Source organism: Diprion similis, chromosome 1 (assembly GCF_021155765.1).
Source record: "Diprion similis isolate iyDipSimi1 chromosome 1, iyDipSimi1.1, whole genome shotgun sequence".
Taxonomy (NCBI): domain Eukaryota; kingdom Metazoa; phylum Arthropoda; class Insecta; order Hymenoptera; family Diprionidae; genus Diprion; species Diprion similis.
The window spans coordinates 7485028-7507095 of NC_060105.1; the positions used below are offsets into that span (position 1 = coordinate 7485028).

A 22068-nucleotide genomic window follows, 5' to 3' on the forward strand; every position below is an offset into this window, starting at 1 on the left:
AAGTGATTATACATTCTTTTCAATTCATTACGCGTATAGCTAAATTAGAACAGATTCTGCCGCTTCTTTTTGAAGCACCGGTAATCCGAAGATGCAAGCTCTGCCAGGTTAATATTTCAATCGTGAAGATCGGAAACTAAATGATTTTAATTACAATCCCGTGTAGTAATGTTCCTCCAATCGCATGATAATTTGTTTAATAATTAATTCATCACGGGTGCTGTGTCATCCATATATATAAAGTTGTATGGAAGTATAAAAAGCTCTGATGACGAAGTAAAGGAGAAATTTCTGCCATCCGATAATGCTCGATAAAATAATAATTCAGTCGATAAAGATCGCGATCGGTGCCAGTAAAAAGGCGTAAAAACTTTCCTCTGCTTACACATCAGCCAATCACGAAGAACATTTTATACCCCGTTGCGGGTGCATGTCGGCTACCAAGGTTATAAACCTCTACCTTATACGTCTACACCGATATTATATGGTGAAAGTTTTCGAGTCGTATAATAAACCCAGGCGGGGGCTATATTTACGCATAATAAGACATCGGTATAACACGATGGAACAACAGCAGCGACTCCCTTAACAGCGTGTATGAGATATACATATATATATACGAGTTTGCATGAATATCGCGTTGTTATAGAGATACATTATACACACGTGTATAAAAATTTAGGATTTTTAGTCAATTTGGAAAATAACATGCCTAAACATACGATTTTGAAATTGTTATACGATAGTGGGCGTAAAATCGTCCTGAAATGACAATTATAGTTATAACGGACGATAAGATATGACCACCCCTCCGGCTACAGATTACGTATGATACAGTCACTTTGTGAAAATTCGTTTTTCGATAACGAATGCTTTAATCTAGTTATTAATTTTCTGAGTGCCTCATAAACGTTGTCTATTCCATCAATACTTTGCTTTCAGGCGTACTGTGTAATTATACATGTTACACGTTGTGAGTGACAAATGAATGGAAATAGCAGGATGAAACTTTAATGAAAGTACAACACGTTGATACGTACACATGAGTATTGCTTCGAGTTTTCAGAAATGAGAATGAAAAAATTCACAATCAAATTCGGAATGGAATTTATCGATTTCACTGCGTAAATACCCAAACGAGAATAACGTCGTTTTTTTATATCATTTTTCAAGATTCATTTGCCTATTTTTTTCAGTTTTTTCATTTTTCCAAACTATGTATGTATTGTATATATACTATACTATTATACGTTGCGTACGGTTGGCTTTTAATCAAGACGGAGTTTCAAGAGTGTGTCTAAAACGCGGTGGGGAAAAGTAGGAACGAGTGTGATGAGAAACGTTGAAATTTTCGCGCAAATACACAGCGATTTACACAAGATACGACTTATATGTGAATGTGTGTTCTGAAAAATCGCGTTGGATGCCGTCGTAAAACATACATACACCTATATCCGTCAATAAAAAAAACGAGCATCTACGTGATACTTTTTCCGTTCGGTATAAGGAAAAGCCTCTGGACCTCGAAGATCACCGGGGAGAATAAAGAGGGCTAAAGGTCTCTAGAACTATTCGCTCCTCCTCTTCCAACTCTTTCGCTCAATTCTCTTTTTCGTTTTCTTTCCCCAATGACTGCGCTCCTCTTTCTATGAGCGAACGAGCGAACGAACGAACGTAGGTACGAACATTCATAACCTTCTTATAAAACTGTATCTATAGGTGTACGTAAAGTATGTATGAACTTTTTTATGTACTTGTGTATTCATACATAACGTGTATTTAGACAAATGAGTTAACTCTCGCCGTTTCGAATCTCTGAAAAATTACAGCAAGCTTTTGAACAACGCTACGCGTATTGTCGTTCCATGTATCCATGATGATATGGAAAGCTAAGGATTATTATATATATGCGTGAAGTACGCGAAGTTAAAAATACTGCGATACATCCCACAAATTTCAGGCGAGTATATTATTATCTGGAAGAAATACAACAAGAGCAAACAAATAAAGAAAATTGAAAAGATAAATGCTAGCGTAGCGAAGAGAGAGCGTAACAAATCATGAATTCGTAGATCGCCAATTTTCAAAACTGTTGGGAGAAAAAAAGAAAGGGAGAGGGGAGGGGGGGGAAGAGAAATGATAAAAGAAAACTGGGACGTAAACTAGGATGAAGTTTTCGCCGCTGCAATGCAGAGTTCCGTAAATTTCGTATTCGTAAGGCAATATTCGCACTTCGTCGGACGTATATAGCATGCTCAAGACGAAGGATGCGCATTTTGTATTCAGAAGCGAACATTGTTGCGGTCTTGCGGTAATATGTATGAGTACGTGTGCGAGTTTGTATAGAACGAATACACACATTCTCTAGGTATACAAACACACGCCACCTATCAACCCCGCGAAACTTTCCACTGACTAAAACACGCGATACACTTCGAAAAATTTCAGGCGAATTTATCAACACTATGACCCACGCCGCCATTCTATCTTTCGTCACAGTAAAGAAGACTGTCACTTATCAGTTGACATGCCATTGTATCGCATCTTGCACCCTCGGCGTGAGGGCGAGTTTTTTTTTTTTTCCTCCTTCATTCTGTGATAAATTTTTTTCCATTCTCTATTGTCTGTAGTTATTCATCGCAAAACTGATAAGGGTGAAATTGACGAGCGAAGAGCCGTTTTACACCTACTTGAGAGAGTAAGAAGAAAAATCATCGGAGAAGAAGACAAAGCGAGAGAGAAAGAGACCAGTCAGTTTTGATTTTGCCAATTTCTTGTTTTACTCTTACTCCTCACGTTGGCATCGTGATTTCGATAACAACTGAATCTTCATCCATTATACACGTAATACAATGGCGTAGGTATAATTAGACGTCGGTTGGCTGGTCCGCAGTTTGAATAGCGGCTCTACGGAGTTTATTTTGGGTTTCGGAATGAACTTTGAAACATTTAGGAATGGCGGACAATTGTTTTCTCGCGAATTCGGAAACGCCTGGTTATTTAATTACGTGGTGTATTTAATATAAGGGGTTTTCACGCTGCTGTGAACGATAGTAATTACGAGCCAGCCCAACAGACGTGAAAATGTACCCCTATATCAACGGCATACACACTAGGGTGGTCCTTATTTAGGGTCTTGACGAATTTTTACCGTCCCATACAAACAAATTTTTCCCATGTTACTTCCATAAGAAACTTCGATCACAAAGCGGATTATCCCAGAATTGAGATAAAAATCTGAAAAAAATTAGGCAATTGTTTTCGAATTATTTGAAGTTAATTTGGGGGGTGGGGCGACAAAAATTCGTCAACACCCTAAGTAAGGACCACCCTAATACACACGTTGTGTTACGTGTAATAAGACATGCGTGGAAAAACGTGGTACAATTTTGAATAAGTCGTTCTTTCGAAAAGACTGCGGGTATTAAAGCCGTGCCTTTTACCCGTGCAACGACGTATGAGATAAAGATATGTAAAACCACGGGGGAAATAAGCTGCGAAACACAAAAAATTGATAGCCACTTTACGAGCATACACGGTAAATACATATTAGACGATTATATGTATACATGTACGAAGCTCGCGGATAGGTATATAGAAAGAGAGATTTACTGTTTTCTGCCGGTCTTTACAAAAGTTTTGCAACGTCGTCACAAGAGCATGAATAAATTGATGAATAAGTAAATAGATACGAAAAACCGACGATAAGGAGAGTTATAAATGAGGCATTAAAACACAATCGAATCCATGCGAATCGAAACGTCGCAATTCAATGCATTTCATGTATACTCTACTTCGCACTTTCTTCTTCTTTTTCTTTTTTCTTTGTTGTACAGCAAATTTGACCATCGCATGCAGGTAGAATAAAACCACGAAAGCTCGATAAGTCCACGTAGTGGATGTTAGTCTGCGGTTACATTTTTTGAAAGAAGAAAAAATGACAATATTACGAAATAAAAATCGTTTAATTTTTTCTTTTTGAAAAAAAAAGTGACATCACACCAATAATTTGGGTTGTGGACTTAGACCACATTTAATTAAATCGATGAAAGATTCCGTTCACGGTTCACCATGTTTTGTAAATTCAACGAATTTCTTTTCGTGTGTACGTCACGATCCATACAGAAAATTTCGACCGTGTAAGCAGAGTGAATAATAAACATGGTCACGTACGAAATATCGGCAATACATGCACGTGTAAGTTTATTTACATCGATAAACAATTTTCTTTCAACTTTATTAGGTCTTCGTCAGCTTTGTATCGCATTCTAGATAAGGGGGACCGTCAGGTTTTCGCAACTGTAATACGATGAAAGAAAAACTCCGCGACTAAGGAACGTAGTGAAATTGAAGCATGCAAAATCTACCAATTTTATATGACAATATCTTGCTATCTACATTCCTTCAGTCCAATTTATTTTCATTTGTGTATCATTCTGCTTTTATGTCACGATATTCTACGATAACGAGCAGATAATAAGACAGGAATTTTTTAGTATACCATAAAAGTGAAAATTAACCAAGTACATGGTGTGTTTGTAGCAAATCTGAAATAACAACGAGTTTCATTAACCATTCGCGTGTAAATTCACCATCCTTAAACATTCTGTAAGTTTAACCTCAGGATGGCTATTAGACGCAGAATTAACAGGTTTAACTGCTACATTATACGAAGCCTAGCAGCATTATCTCTCAACAAATACGTTTCGCACTTCGGTACAAATATATGTATGTAATATATTATATCTACACATGTATATCTACATTCTGCATATACAATACTAATCTAATTTCTAACTCTGATTCGTCAGCTTTTAAAGCTTCGCAAGACGTTAGATGCATTCATTTATTTATTTATTGCACGTTGAATTAACTGCGAAAGATGAGAACTAAGAGAGAAAAAAATTGTGTAACCGCCTCTCTAACAACAAATAACGAAAAAATTAATTTTAGGCGAATAAGAATTGATTTACAAACTATGAATAATTACGATGATTCCATGTAATGCTCTAGCCTGCACACCGAGAACACGGTATTAAAATTTCAAATCCGTACTTCAAGCCTTAGAGTTTAGATAATAGTGGGCTAAAAAAGTGCTTTATAAATTCCGACCTGATTAGTTGAAAGATTTTTTAGTAATCCCAAACGTAATAGCACAGATTTTCCAAATTCATTACCTCCTATTTCCCGTTTCCATTTGAAAATTTCTAATCATAATTAAACTTGAAATTAGAAATAAAATAGCGGAGAAAAATAAATTGTCACGAGCACCCAAAAATAATACAATAAGTAATGAAAAAAATCAAAAGTTTTTGAAAAAAAAAATTCATTCAAGAATTTCAAGCAAAGTTGACGAGCGGAAAAGCGCGCGTTGTGTCCGACCTTTCCCGACGTCACGTCACACGTCACGTCACGTCACGTCACGGGTCGTGAGTCGGACCTGCGTATTACAGTAGTGCAGGTCGGTGTTGAGTCCGACGTCGACAGGGTGGGCAAACCGCAACTGCATCCGACTTTCGAACTGTGACATGACGGACCGAGGGTGGGAGATGTGCAGGGGATGCAACGGTGCTTGCCAACTTTACACGGTACGTGGTGGGGTGGAAGAATAAAACCGATCGAAACATTTGGTCCTAATCGTAAGCGTGTGAACTAATTTTATTTTTTTATTCTTTTGTCCCATCAACCCTTCAGTCCTGAAAGAACGTTTTTATTCAACAGATAGGAACCACTGTTGACCAGTGTTATTCATTCATAGCGACGAAAGTTGAAAGGAAAGTTGATTTGCGCAGGACCGTGAAAAATAATAAAAATAAAAAATTATATCCGCTGTCTTAAGTTAATTAAAAATTAACCAGAAAATATTTAGGTGAAATGAAATGTTTCGCGGGAAAAAGAAAAGCAAAACTGATACTTTGTCCTCTTTATGATCAGTCTAATTTTAATTCGCGTCTAATTTTTCTTCCGGAATTTATTCAGGCGAGATAGGTTTACTCGTGACTGTCGGGATTTGCTGCGTATGCATAATTAATAGGACTTACGGTATCGTTCCAGGTAGAGAACGGTTGGTAAATAACAGCACATGCCATTGTCTGCGTGAACGTGGGCGTACATGTTGTGAACGGAATCAAGCCGGGTAATCCTTTTTCAAAAAGCCTGTACACTACACGCACTTTGAAGAGAACTGGCAAACTCGCGGTTTCACTTCACTCGCGTTTTGCACCCTCAGAACTGGGACGCCTCGACTCAATCGCTATGAAGCACGTGTTGGATGATAATTAATCAGTCACTTTGCAATCACTCGGAGGAGATTCGATGAAAAACAAAAAGAAGACACGAGGGTGTTTCTCATCGGTCGAGAACACTGACGGTTAAAATCCGAAGGGAATGATCAGCGTTTGGCTTTATTCGATTCCCTTTGACCTTATCGATCGACGAATTTTACTCTCGGCGTCATTGGTTACATACTTCGCAGTGCGAAACGAATCGCAACGTCACGCACTAGCTCCGAACAATTTCACACTAAAACACACATTTAAGAAATCAGCACGAGGTTTTCGTCAATAAAAATTATCTCCCGAATCGGTCGGTCCTCGTATCTGATCTTTCGGCGAAATAAAAGATCGAACTTCACGAAGCGCGACGGATAAACATAACTGTGCTGAAGTCCCGACTACTATGGCACAAAAGCACTCTGCGAGGTGCGACAAGGTGAGACGCGGATCAAAACAGAGAACGCGAAACGTCGACGGAACTGTTTAGACAACATCGAAGCGACGAAAAGGTCGAATGAAAGTATGAAAAAGTGTAGCGACACGACTAGCGTACGTCTCTCGTCTGCTGCTAGAGCTTCTCTGTCTCTCTGGAGGTTAGAACTTTGCTTTTCGGTTCATGTATCAACCACCACTCGTCAAAGTTTACTGTTTCCACCGAGCGAGAAGAAACGTTGCGACGTAATTACGCCGACGATGGAGGAGATCATGGCTTCACTTGTCAACTTGGCTTTCCTCCGTTTTCCGCGCGACTTTCACTTCTGCAGGACTATGATTCCGACTGCATTCCCTCAGGGGTGGAGGGCGGTGATCGAGGGATGAGAGAGAGCAGCTACACACGACCGCACCGCGCGGCCCTCGACCGCTGACTGGTAGAGCTCCACCCCCTTACAAGACTCCAACCCCAAAACCCACGCCACCACCTGCCTCATCCCGAACCCGCCACCGCCGCCCTTCTGCCCTTCTTCCGCTCCTCGTTCGCTCGACTCGCGTCGCGAAACTCGCTCTTGCTCCCCCCCCCCCCCCCCCCGCCCCCCCCTTTGCCGCTCCTTGCAATCGTTTCCAGCACCGTCGAGATCTTAAAATCGTCGCCGATCTGCGGACGTTGTTTCGGAGAACTATATACAACACTGCGAGTACTTGTAGAGGAAATGAGGCAACGGTCAGGTTTGTTTGATCACAAAGGATTAACGACTCGCTCCTTTGAGACGAGGGATGCATCGATTTGTATGTAACCAACGCGGACGTTTTGTAGGCATCTTTCTCCGGATATTTTTAACATTTAGCATTAGAATTTTCGAATGGACTAAAATCTATTTTACAAAACTTCAAAATGTAGAAAGTGAAAATATGGAAAAGAAAAAGTATTGGATAGTGTAAAAAACGAAAGTATAGGAGCAACTGAAAAATTCTGGCGATTCCCACGTTTTAATTTGTTTATAGATTTTTACTTGAGTATTCTGACCATTCGGTAATATTTTGACAGTACTTTGACCTTTCTAAATTTTGACTTTTCAATCTTTCGAGTTTCTAGTTTTAGAAATTCTGTGAAACAGATTTTTGCGTTTATGAAGATTTGATATTGTGATCCTTTTATTTTTCAGAGTTTCTACATCTCACCATCAATTCTGATAATCATGACTTTCGTTGCCTGCTATTTCTCTAAGAAATTAATCGGTCTGCAGTACAACTAAAAAATTAACACTGCTTCAAGAAGAAGACAGCTGTAATGATCAGAAGCCGAAGCTGACGTCCATGTGGTTGAATTTTTTTTTAACTAGTATCATTAGAAAATTCATTAACGAATATATGAAATATAATTCATAAAAATTTGATGAACGGTGCATTCATAAATTATTGGAAAAATTTAATTACACAATATTAATTGCTCCTAAATTAAAAGTATATTGATATAATCTGATTCTTTGCAGTAAATATCTGAGCATGTTAAAATGTTTTCTTTATGTTTAGAAATTATTTCTATTCAGTTAAATTGATTAAGTTCGTGTCATTTCGAGCTGTATAATTTTTTTTCTCCGTTACTAGTTTGTATTTATATTGCGCCCGATTGTATTCTCAAGTTCAGATAATAAAGAAAGTCAAAAATCTGAAGCGACGAAAAGTTTGGTTTTTATTCTGAAAATAGCCAATTTCTAGATTGGTAGTCATTTTTGGGATTGAAAAATGGATCCATCGAACAAACGGTAACGATATCTGGTAAAAGCCAAGACGGAGGCGAATAGGAGCGACCATCCGGTACGAGAAATTCCGTTTCTATGTCCTTTCCTTAAAAGTTCGATCATCCTGAATATTACCGGGTAATAGCCTATCAGCGATTCTGCCCCCGACGAAGCGCCCGCTCTCTGTCATCTCCTACATCCATTCCCGATCAATGTCTTCCGGCTCCTTATAGAAAAGGAAAACCCCGCAGCTGCGTCTCCGTCTTCTCTTATAGGTACGCAAGATGACGGCGATGCCTGCACTTCCAGAGATAGAAAAGCGGATTCACCGAAACTGGAATTCGAACTGGTGGTGTCAGGATAATTCTTTACGTCTAAAAATAAACGCACTTGAAATCATCACGCGTGTGAAACGAAGAAATTGATTTTTGGGCATGAGAGAGTAACGTAGAATCGAAATTTGTACGAAAAAACGCTTCGCCTTTCGTTACCCGAAGATTTATAAATTCATTCAATTTTACGCGTATGAACCAACGCGACGAACTGGCAGCTTCGATTACTCGGAGGTAAAATTGTTTTGGGAAAATAGATGCGGTAAAAACGAAGGTGGAAATTTTAGAGCCGAGAGTCTAGACTGCGACAAACAAACCAGCGCGAGAGAGAAAGAGAGATTCATTGCTACAGCGGAGGTAATGTGCATTTGTTTACTCAAAGGATCAGGCCGGATGACCTCCCGATTCAAGATCCTTTGAAGACTGAAGTGCCAAGGAAGATGACGCACTTGAGACTCATTGCGAGACGTTTCGCTCCTTAATTACGCTACTTCGTCGAGATTCAAGGGGAGAAGGCACCCCTGCTTTACCCTAAAAACACTCGAAAACCTCCCTGCGTGCGACTGCGTCACGAAAACTAGTCAGCTACACGTCTCGCAACACAAACACGCCAAGCCTACTCCTCAATGCCTTAGAAATTAGAAGCTTTTTTGCTAGCCATAGCAATTTTATAGAGCTGCCGAGGTGTTTCGGGGACCCAAAAGAAGAACGATTATACGGTTAAAATTTCCTTTTTTTTTTTGTCAAAGTTTTCCCTGTATAACGAGAAATTTTCATCAAATATAATTAAATTATCTTCAGCGTCACTTTTGCAAGCTTACTTACATTATCGTGTTCTCGTTTCAAAACTTTTTCAATCCGTTTGCATGTTTTGTACGTTCTGGTGAAAGCACATACTTTTGAGCACAAGTATTTCTTGGGCCACTCGAATGTAATAAAATGATGTTTGAATAAGCAATCCAAAAGATTTCTATCATACTTTTAATAACGAATATTTATGTACACTAAACAGTATCAATAATCAGCGAATTCCGGTAGTTTAAACGATTCATTTTCGAGACCTTTTTTGTCATTCTCTACTAAGGCCGTATTCGCTTTCACTTCGACTTTAAACGGGACATAAAAAAGTCACGAAAAAGGTGCGAAAAAATGCTACGCGAATTCTCAGTAGATCCTGACTTTTGCCAGATTAAATTCCAAATGAGTGCGCAATAAGGCTGGTGCGATAATACCGAGTTATGAAAGAAATATTCTCACGAAATCTAGCAGCCATTGAAGCAAACCTACAGTTTCAGAATATGTGTGTTTACATACGTAAGTGTATAATCCACGTATGCATGCTCCCATGGGGAATCAAGAGGTGAAGGAATTTCCGCATTAATTTCTTTCGTGCTTTTCATTTTTCCTTTTTTTACATCAAACACTGGTTGAACAGCGCAGGTGGAGCAAACTGTGCCAATTGAATGATCGAGACAAAATCTAGCAGGTCTTTAAGAAATGGAATTAATACGACGTCACCATAAAAGTTAACAATTACGAGATCTCGTAGATTCGTCTGGCAATATCCACCGAAAGGGAAGAATCGAGGATCGATACGTAAGAAGTTCCAAAATGGCAACTAATCTAAAAATAATCGATGCATCAATTAATCGAGTTTGAAAAACAATCTATTTTACTCGTTTAATCGAAAAAAAATAATCGATTTAATAAGAACATGATTATTTTGGATCATTCTCAGGACTACGAAGAGTCGTACTCTGAGCGAAATGCAATAGCTACGCTGTGTATGAAAATAAATAAAAATGCACGTAGGTCATATGAGGCGAAAGAGATCTAGCACAAGAAAAAGGTGAACAAAAATTCTCGAGATTGAAGTCCCAGAGTTGTTGTACGCAGCCACCGGCCTATAAATCCTGCTTGCATGAGCTTCTCGAGGTAATGCACTCGTGGAAGTACAAAGAATAATTTTCACGAGGTGACGTAGCTTTCGTATTCACGCGAGTCTCTCTCTCTTGTCGAACAAATGTTATCCAAAAGTGGAAATATTTCTAACGTGCGAGTGAAGAATTAAAAAAGACGTAATCTAAGACGACAAAATCGAGGTATTAAATTCCATTTCTACTCAAATTTCACGAGTCTGTCAGGATAAAAATCAAGAAACATTATATCAACACAATCATCAAACTGCAAGTGCAAAACAGTTCTCGAACAGACGGTCGTTTACAGACCCTCCTTGCTTCCTCGTTCTACACAATAAAGAAAACTTTTCTAATATCTGTTAAGGACGATGTTCAGAGTACCTACACACCCATTCTACTTAACGATGACGGAAGGAATTCCCCTTGAAAGTGGCTCGAGTGTTTCGTCAAGTGTCTGGCGAACTTTTCGAATCATTTACTTATCGCACACTTTTCTCTATGTATACACGCACTCACACATGTTTACCTACCCTGTACATCTTATGTAAATTTTTACACAGGTTTTCCATAGAATTTCATACCTCGTTTTACTTATTTTGCGAGAATAGTAAAGGAGGTAGAAAAGGTAGAAAAATTCCGGCGAAAAGAAAGGCATTCCTGAAATAACACGAGCGGTTTTTATTTTTATTATTATTTTTGTTGTTTTTGCTTTTTTCCAAACGTTGTTAGAATACATCTTCTCGAGGATTAAACGGAGGTAAAAAATGATCGAGAGTTCTGTGCAGAGAATTAATTACTAAGTCTAATTACCGCATGACTTACCTAATGATGAATGGACTGAAAAAGCGAGTCTCCAATTTTTCCTATCCATAACCCATAACCACTCGGTTTATTCCCTGATTTCGATTTCCTCATTTTTTCGATTAATTTCGATAGATACGAAGTGCAACTTCACTGCAGATGATTCCTGGGGCAATTGATGAGAGAAACCCGAATAGCGGGAAAAGTGGGCGGAAAAATTGTCGAGATGATTGAGTTGATGGATGTGGAAATAACGGTATAATTACATCCTGGAGTTCGTTCCCTTCTATCTTTCGGTTGATTTTTTTTTTTTTTTGTTTACCCAGCTAGATGCACGAAAATATAAATGAGCCGATAAAATTCTCCATTGAAAGGTTGGAAATAAATAAATAAATAAATAAATAAATAACAAAACAATAAATAAATGGAAATCAACAGCACAGTTCACTTGCTCAAAGTTAGATGAGGAAAGCAATTCGTTTCAATCAATCCTGACAAATGCGCGAAACTTTTAGAGTGTTTTTAACTCTGATCGAAAGGGTCGGAACCCGAGTTGCAGGGAGTTATTCCGAATCGCGATTTTGCTAATGAAAAACGGACAGGGAAAAATTGTGCCAGCTTATTGTGAGTTTCAAACTTAGCTGCATACATCGCGCAATAATTTCCCAGGCAAATTTACACAACAATATCCGTGAGAATACCTTATTTATTTTTTCAAATAACCGACCTGCACGCGAGCCAAAAAATATTTCCACATGCTAAAAGTGTCAACCCGGCATAAGGAAAACAGTAATTCCTCACTTCTCGGGGTGGTTAACTCGCTTTTCAAACCGGATATACTATTTTGGAACGATCAGAATTGGCAATTTCTATTCGGGATAGCGATGGGTCGCCTCGGGATCAGGGTGAGTACAAAATAATATTATCCAGGGGCAGCTCCTCTGACTCGAAAACGGATATAGGATCTTATATAACCGTATAGTACAGGCACGTTTCGTCCTGTGTGAGTAACACGTGAGCATGGTGACACAGCGTCATGTCATCTACGTATGTCGAATGCCAGACTTTCCTTTATTATTGCACACTCATGTGCATTAGGGTGGTTCTTACTTAGGATGTCGAAGGATTTTTTTCATTAGTGTTACTATCTGAAAATAAATACCCATCATCATATAACCAGGCAATGTCGACGAATCGCACACCATCAAAGTCTGACTTTTTTTTATTCAGAGGAAGTGCAATTCGTCTATAGAAATCGTAAAAGAATATTGCGTACTTTAATTCCATACATATGAAACCAATCTCTAATAATATCTGAATATTAGAATGAAAAAATTCTTTTTATGTCAAAATTTTTCAAGGGGTCCGTCGTGCTCCACGTTCCCCTGTAACAAATTCGCAATATAATGAGAAAGAAGACGAATTTTTTTTAAAATTGATGATAAGCATATTTCTTCCTAGATCAGAGGAAACAATTCTACCAACGTCGTTCGTATTTAATGGTATATTGATGATAATTAATGGTATCACATTTTCGTACACATCTTGATTTCCTTTTATTTTCCTTACTTGTAAATCTGACTTGACGATACATGAACGAAATAAATCATGTCGGAAAGCTGGCCTGTTACGTAGTATACATGAAGTAAATCACGTAAATACCATTTTTGTCCGTAAAGCTTTGAAGCTGCGTATCTTATGTTTTTGAGTGTTTACAACTATTACGTGTTATGTTATCACTATCATACAATATCTTTTTTTTTTTTTATTTATTTTTTTTATTCATTTCATTCATTTTTTGGCAGGGAAAAAAGTAGAATATACGCCACAGCGATTTCACGCGCGCGACATGCGCCTGAAAGATCTTCTATGTCACTTTCTTATCATCGAATAAATATGAAACGTCACTGAAAATGATTTGCTGACGCAATTGTATAATAGGAACGTACGTTGACTGCATATAATATATACACCCTCAGATATAGAGATTAACATACGAGTTTCTTTCATTTAGTTGAAAGAATAATGCTTTATTAAATAATTACATTTCTCAACGTATAACGAGCCAATAGCACTATTTTTATCTCGATAAACGCTTGACAAAAATTTCATTACGATTTCTATCTCACCTCTGGGAATTTCTAATTTCTAACAACCGTGCAGAAATTGATTACCTCATACTTATCCTCAACTTTGTTTCTGTTTTTTTTTTTTTTTTTTTTTTCTTTTCTTTTGCGTTTATCCTCTTTGGAAATTCGTACAGTCGGGGTTTTCTGTGAAACTCATCGCACAGCGCCAGCAGAAATTACGTTCGAGGTTTGGATTTCTGTCATTTATAATGAAACATCACTATCTGATTTACAAAGTCCAAGTCAGCTTTAAATTCGAATTGAAAAAAAAAAAAAAAAAATCACTGCAATACAGAATTCAAGTGTAACTTCGGTTGTCTATCCACCGGCGCTTGAACCCCCTCGAAGTAAACGAGAATAATCAGGAAATAAAACGGAATTTCGTATACGATGTACGTACATGCGTGCGCATACGTTACATAAGAATATTCCACCGTCAAATTTGCGAGCATCTCTGGTATGCCGTACATATATATGAGGACAAAAAGTGGTAAGGGTGGTGAGGGGGTATGAGGGGGGATATTCATATAGACGAAAAAGAAGATACAGAAAACAGTAGAGATATACTTGAGTGAAGATCTTATCACTAGTTGTGATGCGACTGTGAATGAAAAAGATTTCGTCTTGTTTTTTTATACCCTCCTGCTGTACAAACATAGAACCTCTAATTTCTGATGCGCTATATATTATTAACGTGATTTAAAACGTTGAACATATAGATATAGAGGTAAAATAGAAAGGACCGATTCACGGTTTCTCCACAAACTTCGCGTTGCACTACGTCACGAACAAGCAGCTTTACGCTGACTATTAGCCAGCCCTCGAACTTCACGTTTTGATACTGTAGCTTCGAAGTTAAGATGAAAAATTTGTTAGTATCCAATTCGAATTGCGAACTACAAATGCAGATTTGTGATTAAAAATTTAAAAGCCCTTAGGTAACGTTTCACATGAAAATATAACGATGTTTTTTATTTTGAAACACTATAACGGATCCACGATTACAAATTTTGGAAGCCTGACCTTGGATTCGATTATCGGTAATCCAAAAAAAAAAAAATCTCCGCCCAATAATTTCTGCCAAAAAACGAATATTTTTGAATTTTTTTTTTTTTACAATATTGGAGTCGCCATTTTGGAATTCGCAAATCCGACATCAGATTCGTGATCAGCCACTCAACAAACCTTCGAATACCAATTTCGTTGAACACTTAGTTTAAGCCTGCAGATTCACGTCTATGTATAGGGGCAAAAATTGAGATCTTAATTGATTTTCGCTGCAAGTATAAAATACAACGAAAGACGGTTGCATTCAATAAAAATTTCCCCCAACTGTATAATCATTCTCACGTTTCTCCCCAGCGTATATTTATTTCCTAGTCTTTCTTTTTTTGCACGATTGTGATCGCATTGTATTTTGTTGTCTGTTTTTTTTTGTTTTTTTTTTTATTCCCCCATTTCAACCGTTCATCGCCACCCACTGCTAACGTCTCAAGCTGGAGGATCAAGGGGACGAGACGGAGGAGATATCAACAGGTCGGTAATAATCGAGAACGGTATCAATCAGGCGAAACAGGTGATTGATGACAGAGACAAGGCTTCGATGGGGGAGGATAAAAACCACGACTCGAAAATCTTTGAGCTTTCCTGACGTGTCAGAGTTTGCGCTGGAATTCCTCACATATACGCTGAACTTCACAGATGCAGAGCAATTGCGATTAAACTGTAATCCGCAATGTATGTGAGTGGCATTGAATTAAAAAATTCTCCAGGAAACACTCAGGAAAGTATATAATTCGTTAGTTTTATTCAAAACATACGCAACATACACGAAATCAAATTGCGTTAATTTTTTATTCCTTGTTCCTGTTTCGGATATCTCCATAGTAACTACTGTTTTACCGCATGTCAGAGAAAGACTTAAAAACTATGTAAAAATGAGGAAAAAACGGCGGAATAGCATCGAATAGTTAGTCTTTTGGACAAAAAGTAGCGATGAGCTTTCGTTATTATCATTATATCAACTTTTCTTGGAAATGAGGAGAAAGATGACCAAACGCAGACTGCAGCAATGCGAATTTTGCTTCCTGAACGAAGTTACACGAGCTTTAGTTACGGCCTAGTTAATCGGAATGCAGCATGCTCAGGTAACAGAAAATCCGCAAGAGAATACTAAACAATGGTTAGGACGATGCGGAAAGTTGGCCGTGTGTATATAGATATATGAAATGCAGCTTCGAGTACCGCCGTGAGTCCAACTACGATAATATAATACCTACAGCGCTCCTTCAGTTCTCGCGAGATTTACTTTTGATTTATTTTCAACAACGTACAGTCGGCAGTCAGTCAACTTTTGCTGATGATATTCTTCAGCTCAGTTACTTCATCATACGTATACATAAGTATGTATATTGCATGTACATTTATACCTGCAATGCAGGTGTTGGAAGAGAAAAGTTGCTTCAAAAATCGCAAATACATGAATTGGCCAAAATTCTCGAGGATTTCTCTTCGTCAAGAGATGACGGTATATGTCGAAATTAAAGATGACCATTACAATGGTATTCTTTTTTTAAGACTTGTATTGATTGTATCTGCAGGGAGGAGGGCAGGGGTTGAATTAAAATAATTGATTCAATTACAAAATGATGTACACAGTGAGTGTATATACGTATAAATTAATACTGTATCTTAGGATAGAAAAGTCACCAATACTCTGATTTTTGTCATCACGAAAAGCTGAAACTGTGCATTTTGACGTAGGTGTATGAAAATGATGAATAAGCGTGATCTGCATTTCTTTCGCGAGGAATAATTTATCTTCAACAGCATTCTATATTCATAGAAATACCATCGCTCAGACTTGGATATTTAAATAATAAGAAAGTGTTGAGAAATTGTTATCAAGTATCGCAATATGTTTTCTTGTATACGTTATATACTTTATAAGCGACTTGAATATTTCGAAAAACACCATTTCCACAGTTAATGATCTCGCATGTTTCACCACGGTTGTTATTTTATCTAACAGGAAGTAAATTAACCGAAATACAACGGCCAAACGCACACACGTTTCCTCCACAAAGCCTGCACCCACTACGAGGCGTTAGTTAGCGAAAGGTGGTAGCACCTGCTCCTTTAGTTTGTAGGGCAAGTTTTAACGAGGCGCTTTTGTCTCTGATAATAAGTTTATAATAAGCTAAACCCAGCAGCGTGCGGATAGGAGGACCGAGGGAAGCTTCGGCTGTGAATAGCTAATGGTCTTGTTTTAACAGGGCAACAGGATTTGGCTTGCAGTAATATGAGTTGATGGCTCGAGCCGCGTACAGCGCATTGCAGACCTGCAGAAGACTACCGGGAATGCTGCAAAATAAAAAGTAATTCCGTGGCTTCAGCTTGGTATGGAGCTAATGGACGGGACGAGACGGTATTATAACGGGTTGTGACGATATAACGAAGGAGTATACGCCATATTTGGGTTTTTCTCTGTAATCAAGGCGTCGGAGGTCTTATAAGTGTATTTCGACGAGTCGCGAGAGAGATATACAACAAGTAGCAAATTTTGTTCTACTTTTATCTCAATTACGATTCCCCGTTGCTTGAAATACCTCTCTGTTTACACACTACGTAGCGGAGATCAGGTGATGAAAACTCTCGGCTCAAGAGTGTCACAGTCAGGTGTTTCGAAAAGGTAATATCAACCAACGGTGGATGTAAAGATAACGAAAAAACAACATACACACGCGCGAGAAGTGAAAAATAGAAATACCTGAACGCATGTCTTCGCTACCGACCAACCAAATATAACCAAGTTAATAATAACTCTTTGCTTTGTTAGCAAATCTGCTAAACGTCACCGTTGAGCCCACATTTGACAACAAGACTATATTTTATGAAAAATAAGTAAAATCATTCAAACATTACTTTTTCGCCAACTGATATACAGCTTTTTTATTCACCAGCTTACCATATTTTTCGCATTTCAAAAATTTTCTAAACCTGGGATTCAAAACCGATTTAAATCCGTACCGCAGATGAATGATCAGAAAATTGCAACTTGTCGGGTATTCAATGATGAAACCCACCCTGCTGATATCAGCTGTAGCAGTTTCCATAATAAGTAACGAAAAATCACGAACAACGACGATGATGATGAAATAAATTGAAAGCAGGTGAGAATATCGGTTTGAAATCGTATTCTTCACCTTGAGGGAGAAAAATTCTAAAAATAGACATAATCTCCGCGACGTTGCCATCCTGATACTCTCCGAGACTAAAAATAAACAAGGGATCCTATAAGGAGGGAATACTCGAGGCGACGGGCATTCCGGAGGTCAGCTGCAGCGCAACGAACCCGAGACGGAGTCACCATAGAAACCTGTAGCACAGGTTCGAATTTATTGTTATTATACCGAAGCCGTGCCCTTCCTGGCGCCTAGCTTCAAGGAACACTTGGCCAGAGTGTCCGGCGCAGTTGGATGCGCATCTCGTCGTCGAAAAAGGGCCAATAGAAATCCAAAGTCGATCCCCGCTCACCGGAGAACCATCACCCTCCCCAAAGCAAATCCAGGTATCCAAAAACGAGCTCAAGAGTATCTCAGTCGTCAGAGTTCACCCCGTTCGAGCGAACCACCGTCCGAGCTTTCCGATCCCAAATATACTGTGTAAAAGTTCGATGTTCAGTTGACACAAATTTCTGAACGGTGATAAAGTCGATTAGCAAGGCTGACGACAACTTCGGTAGGTAGAAACATCCACGAGGACGAACTGTTGCAATATTATGTAAATTAACCTCGATCGGTTCAGGGTGAAAATAAATTCCTATATCGACTGTTTTTTAGCGATTGAATTCGTTCCGGTAAGATCTTATAATTAATCCGCAAAGTGTTAATTTAATTGGGGGATACACGAATATCGAAAACCACTTTCGATCTCATTTATATGCGTGAAACAAAGAAGAGTAAAACCGGTCAGGGAGAGTGAGAATGAATGTGCAAGGGAATTCGAGGCAGACGCCACGGCGCGGTTCTGGGTGAAGCAAGGTCGACTATTTCTCGTCCTTCAATGCGTTGAATGAAGCCCATCGCCTTTCGCTCTTCCTCGTGTATTCTTGCCAGGGTCGAAGATTATCGTGCTCTGTCGAACGCGGAACAGCGCGTTGGGTGTCCAGTTAGGGGGACAGACATTAGGCGAGTAAAGAAATTTGCGAAATCGAATAGGGAGGAAAAATTGAATGTCAAAAAGTGTGCTAAGAGGGACTGAATACTAGGTAACGACGCCTGGGCTTGAGGATCATTTATTGTCAATTTACGGGAGGGATCATCATCTGTGAAATTCTTTATCTCCCTTGTTCAGTCGTCATTATTAAGGCTCTTAATCGCTGAGCGTTGAGATTTATGTGCCAGTTTCAGTAGCTTCTTTTATTTCAGCTTCCTGTATCTGGTAAGGTAAACTCACAGAAGCTGTACAAGAATTAGACTAGACAGATTCCGTGATTGATAAAAGCATTATTTTATGAGAACAAAGCGTGGGTCTTATCTTATCAAAGTATAAATAGAGAGCATTTTCAGCTACCCAACTCAGATATGGTTTAAAGACGCACCTCATGGAGATCCAGACGCTCGCGCTCTCACAATTGTCCAGTTACTAGCAACAACATGGTTTACGTACCTTCGATCTTGCCGGTCAGGATTCTGTGGCCGCAATGGGTGGGAAGCGCAGGAGGTGAGTTTCCAACATCAAATTGATCGTTTGTTTTTACATCCTCTTATTGAAATTTTTTTTTTTTTTTTTTTTTCTATGAAAAAATTCAATCAGTGAACCATTAGTGAAGTTACATTTTTAAAAATATTGCTTTCCCAACTAAATTCAACTGTATAACGTCCCTCTGTTGCGATAAATAACGTCGATTCGGCAATGGATTGCTACCCACCGCGGTTTTTTTTTTCATTCCTGAGAGTTTTCGAAAAACGAACGTTTTATTTCACCCACCTTCACAACGGTGTTAATTTCCATGGAATGTCATCAGGAATGTCAAAACTCAAGATCTGAACAAAATTGCCTTAACGTTATTGCCAGATACGCTACAACGTTCTCTGTAGTTGGACTTCAAAGTAGATAGTAAACGTTCCATGAAATCTGTCCATGGTTATTGATGTTAACCTGTTCTTTCAGCGACCCTGGTAACAATCGTAGCCGGATTGGTGGCAGGGTGGTCATCACCGTACTTGGCGAAGCTGCTGTCAGATGATTCGCCACTGCCCATAACAGACTCGGAAGCATCATGGATCGCATCACTGATAAACGTAGGAAGATTCGTGGGCGGAATTCTGACGGCAGTTAGCATAGAGTGTTTCGGTAGCAGAAGAACAATGTTCCTAATAGGATTTCCGAGCGCTCTTGGATGGATATTCATCATGTTCGCAAACCACGTAATATGGCTGTACGCAGCGAGGATTCTATGTGGTATCGGTATGGGAATGACCTTTGGCGCGTTCCCGATTTACATCGGAGAAATATCCGACTCCTACATCAGAGGTGCTCTGGTGACACTGGCGATGAACGGTGGAGCGGTGGGAAACTTCCTTGGTAACCTAATGGGATCGTACATGCCAATGTCGTACTTCGCGATGATAACATTGGTTCTGATAGCGATCCACGTTTTGCTCTTCGCACTCGTACCCGAATCGCCTCACCACCTGTTGCGCGTCGGAAAACTCGAGGAGGCGACGGAGGCTTACCAATGGTACCACCGTGGAGTCGAGATCAAAAAGGAGATGGAAATTCTCAAGGATTACGTGTTCGCTTCGAAATCGACCTCGTTTAGAGACCGTCTTCGTGAGTTCAATGCCCCGCAGAACAGGAGGGCCGGCTTCATAATCATCGTCTTGTTCATGTTCATGCACCTCAGCGGAACGAACAGTCTTCTATTCTACATGGAGATAATACTGACCAGAGCCCAGGTCAAGTCTATCTTACCATCGTCTGTCGTCGTTATCGCAGGCGCCCTTTCGATCGTGACGGGATGGCTAGCCATGTACTTGATCGAGAGGTCCGGACGTAGGTTTTTACTCATCATTTCGAGCATTGGAGTTTTCGCTGCGATGATGTGCCTGGGACTGCAGTTCGCTCTGCTCGATTATCAGCCTGCCGTTCCCGTCATGGAGTGGCTGCCCATCGGATCGATGATGCTGTATCAGGTCTTCTACTCCGTTGGTATCATGATCATTCCAAGCGCGGTGCTCAGTGAACTCTTCCCCGCAAATCTGAAGAGCATGGCAGCATGTGGCGCGGGCATATCGTCGGGAGTCTTTGCTTTCATATCCAGCAAGACGTACCAACCGATGGTCGACGCCATGGGCGAGGAGTACGTCTTCTGGTTTTATGGATTCATCGCCATACTCGCCGTACCCTTCGCCATTTTTACGATGCCGGAAACTAAGGGAAAATCTCTGCAGGAGATCCAGGAGATACTGACGGACAGTGTGACGCATGTAAAATCCGAGAAAGCTAAGGGGATGAAAAACGAGGAAGTCTGAAATAGTTGAAGATATCGATATTTGTTGGCTACGATGTTTTCCACCTTTATACCTCACAACCTTCCAAAAATTGTTTGCGAAAAGCATGTGACTTTGGTTACAATGTAGGTACCTTACGGAATTTTTGGGGTTCAATAGCCGGACTACACGGTTCAAAAGTAGAACACTCAATTTGGCCCTCGAAACACGAACTGAAAAGTATATCGCAGGAAATGGTCATCTCACCAATGACAAGCTGAAGCTTCGTAGTTTCGAGTACCTAAGTGTATAGTAAGTTATTCCAATAGACAAATATAGGATAGTTGATGATGAGCCAAGTTAGTTTAGCTGGTCAACGCGTAATTTTACACGTCTTATCGATAAAGATGAAGATATTATGAAGTTTCTAACTGTGTTTAAATCATGAAGATGTGGAAACACCAGTTAAGAATATAGTATGAAGTAATCAGGAAACACGAATAAATATCATTCCAAATTTCAAGTGTAAAAATTACTGGTCAGTGTTTGATCAGCTTACGCAATTCTTTTGTAATCTAAGTAGAAATTCCTCATTAAATGGTTCACCAATTGTTATGGTATAAATAAAACAGTAATTAAGACATCGGCTTATCACTGACGATGCAACAATGCTTACTCATGGCAGCACATATCATTAGGCCTCGGATATGACACGTCTGCTTTGCCACTCTCAGACTGGATCCGGCCTGTATTTAAATACCTTGCCGCGCAGCGTCTCCAACACTTACCCCGGATCCCGATGCAGAATCGAGAAGACGCTCAGTCGGTATTCTATACCTACGATTAAAGCGTGAATGAAAGAAAATCGAGTTTTATTCCTGAAGAAGTTTGCTTTCGGTACGATTGAAACATCACAAGATACTCTTGTTTCCGGTGCAC

At 39.3% G+C, this 22068-nt stretch overlaps 2 protein-coding genes across 3 annotated transcripts in view; one reads left to right on the forward strand and one right to left on the reverse strand.

The window, feature by feature from the left end:
- LOC124407311 (disks large 1 tumor suppressor protein) overlaps window positions 1–22068 on the reverse strand; it is a 361750-nt gene that overhangs the window by 278890 nt on the left and 60792 nt on the right. Inside the window, exon 1 of one of the 2 annotated variants that reach the window (XM_046883417.1) lies at window positions 6042–6247. The exons of the other annotated variant lie outside the window; for it this stretch is intronic. Within the exon in view, the coding sequence (XP_046739373.1) occupies window positions 6042–6114 (73 nt within the window). The 5' untranslated portion in view covers window positions 6115–6247. Of the gene's footprint in view, window positions 1–6041; window positions 6248–22068 lie in introns of those variants that run through there. 2 annotated transcript variants of the gene reach the window in all.
- Window positions 19202–21555, forward strand: LOC124407380 (facilitated trehalose transporter Tret1-like). The gene is made up of 2 exons (XM_046883481.1): window positions 19202–19357; window positions 19808–21555. The coding sequence occupies exons 1-2, from the start codon at window positions 19291–19293 to the stop codon at window positions 21169–21171; spliced, it is 1431 nt and encodes a 476-aa protein (XP_046739437.1). The 5' UTR covers window positions 19202–19290; the 3' UTR covers window positions 21172–21555.

Bases quoted from the DNA above. Each gene is read 5' to 3' on its own strand.
- LOC124407380 (XM_046883481.1), top strand. From the start codon at position 19,291: ATGGTTTACGTACCTTCGATCTTGCCGGTCAGGATTCTGTGGCCGCAA. The intron at 19,358-19,807 runs GTGAGTTTCCAA...CTGTTCTTTCAG, and splicing joins ATGGGTGGGAAGCGCAGGAG to CGACCCTGGTAACAATCGTA.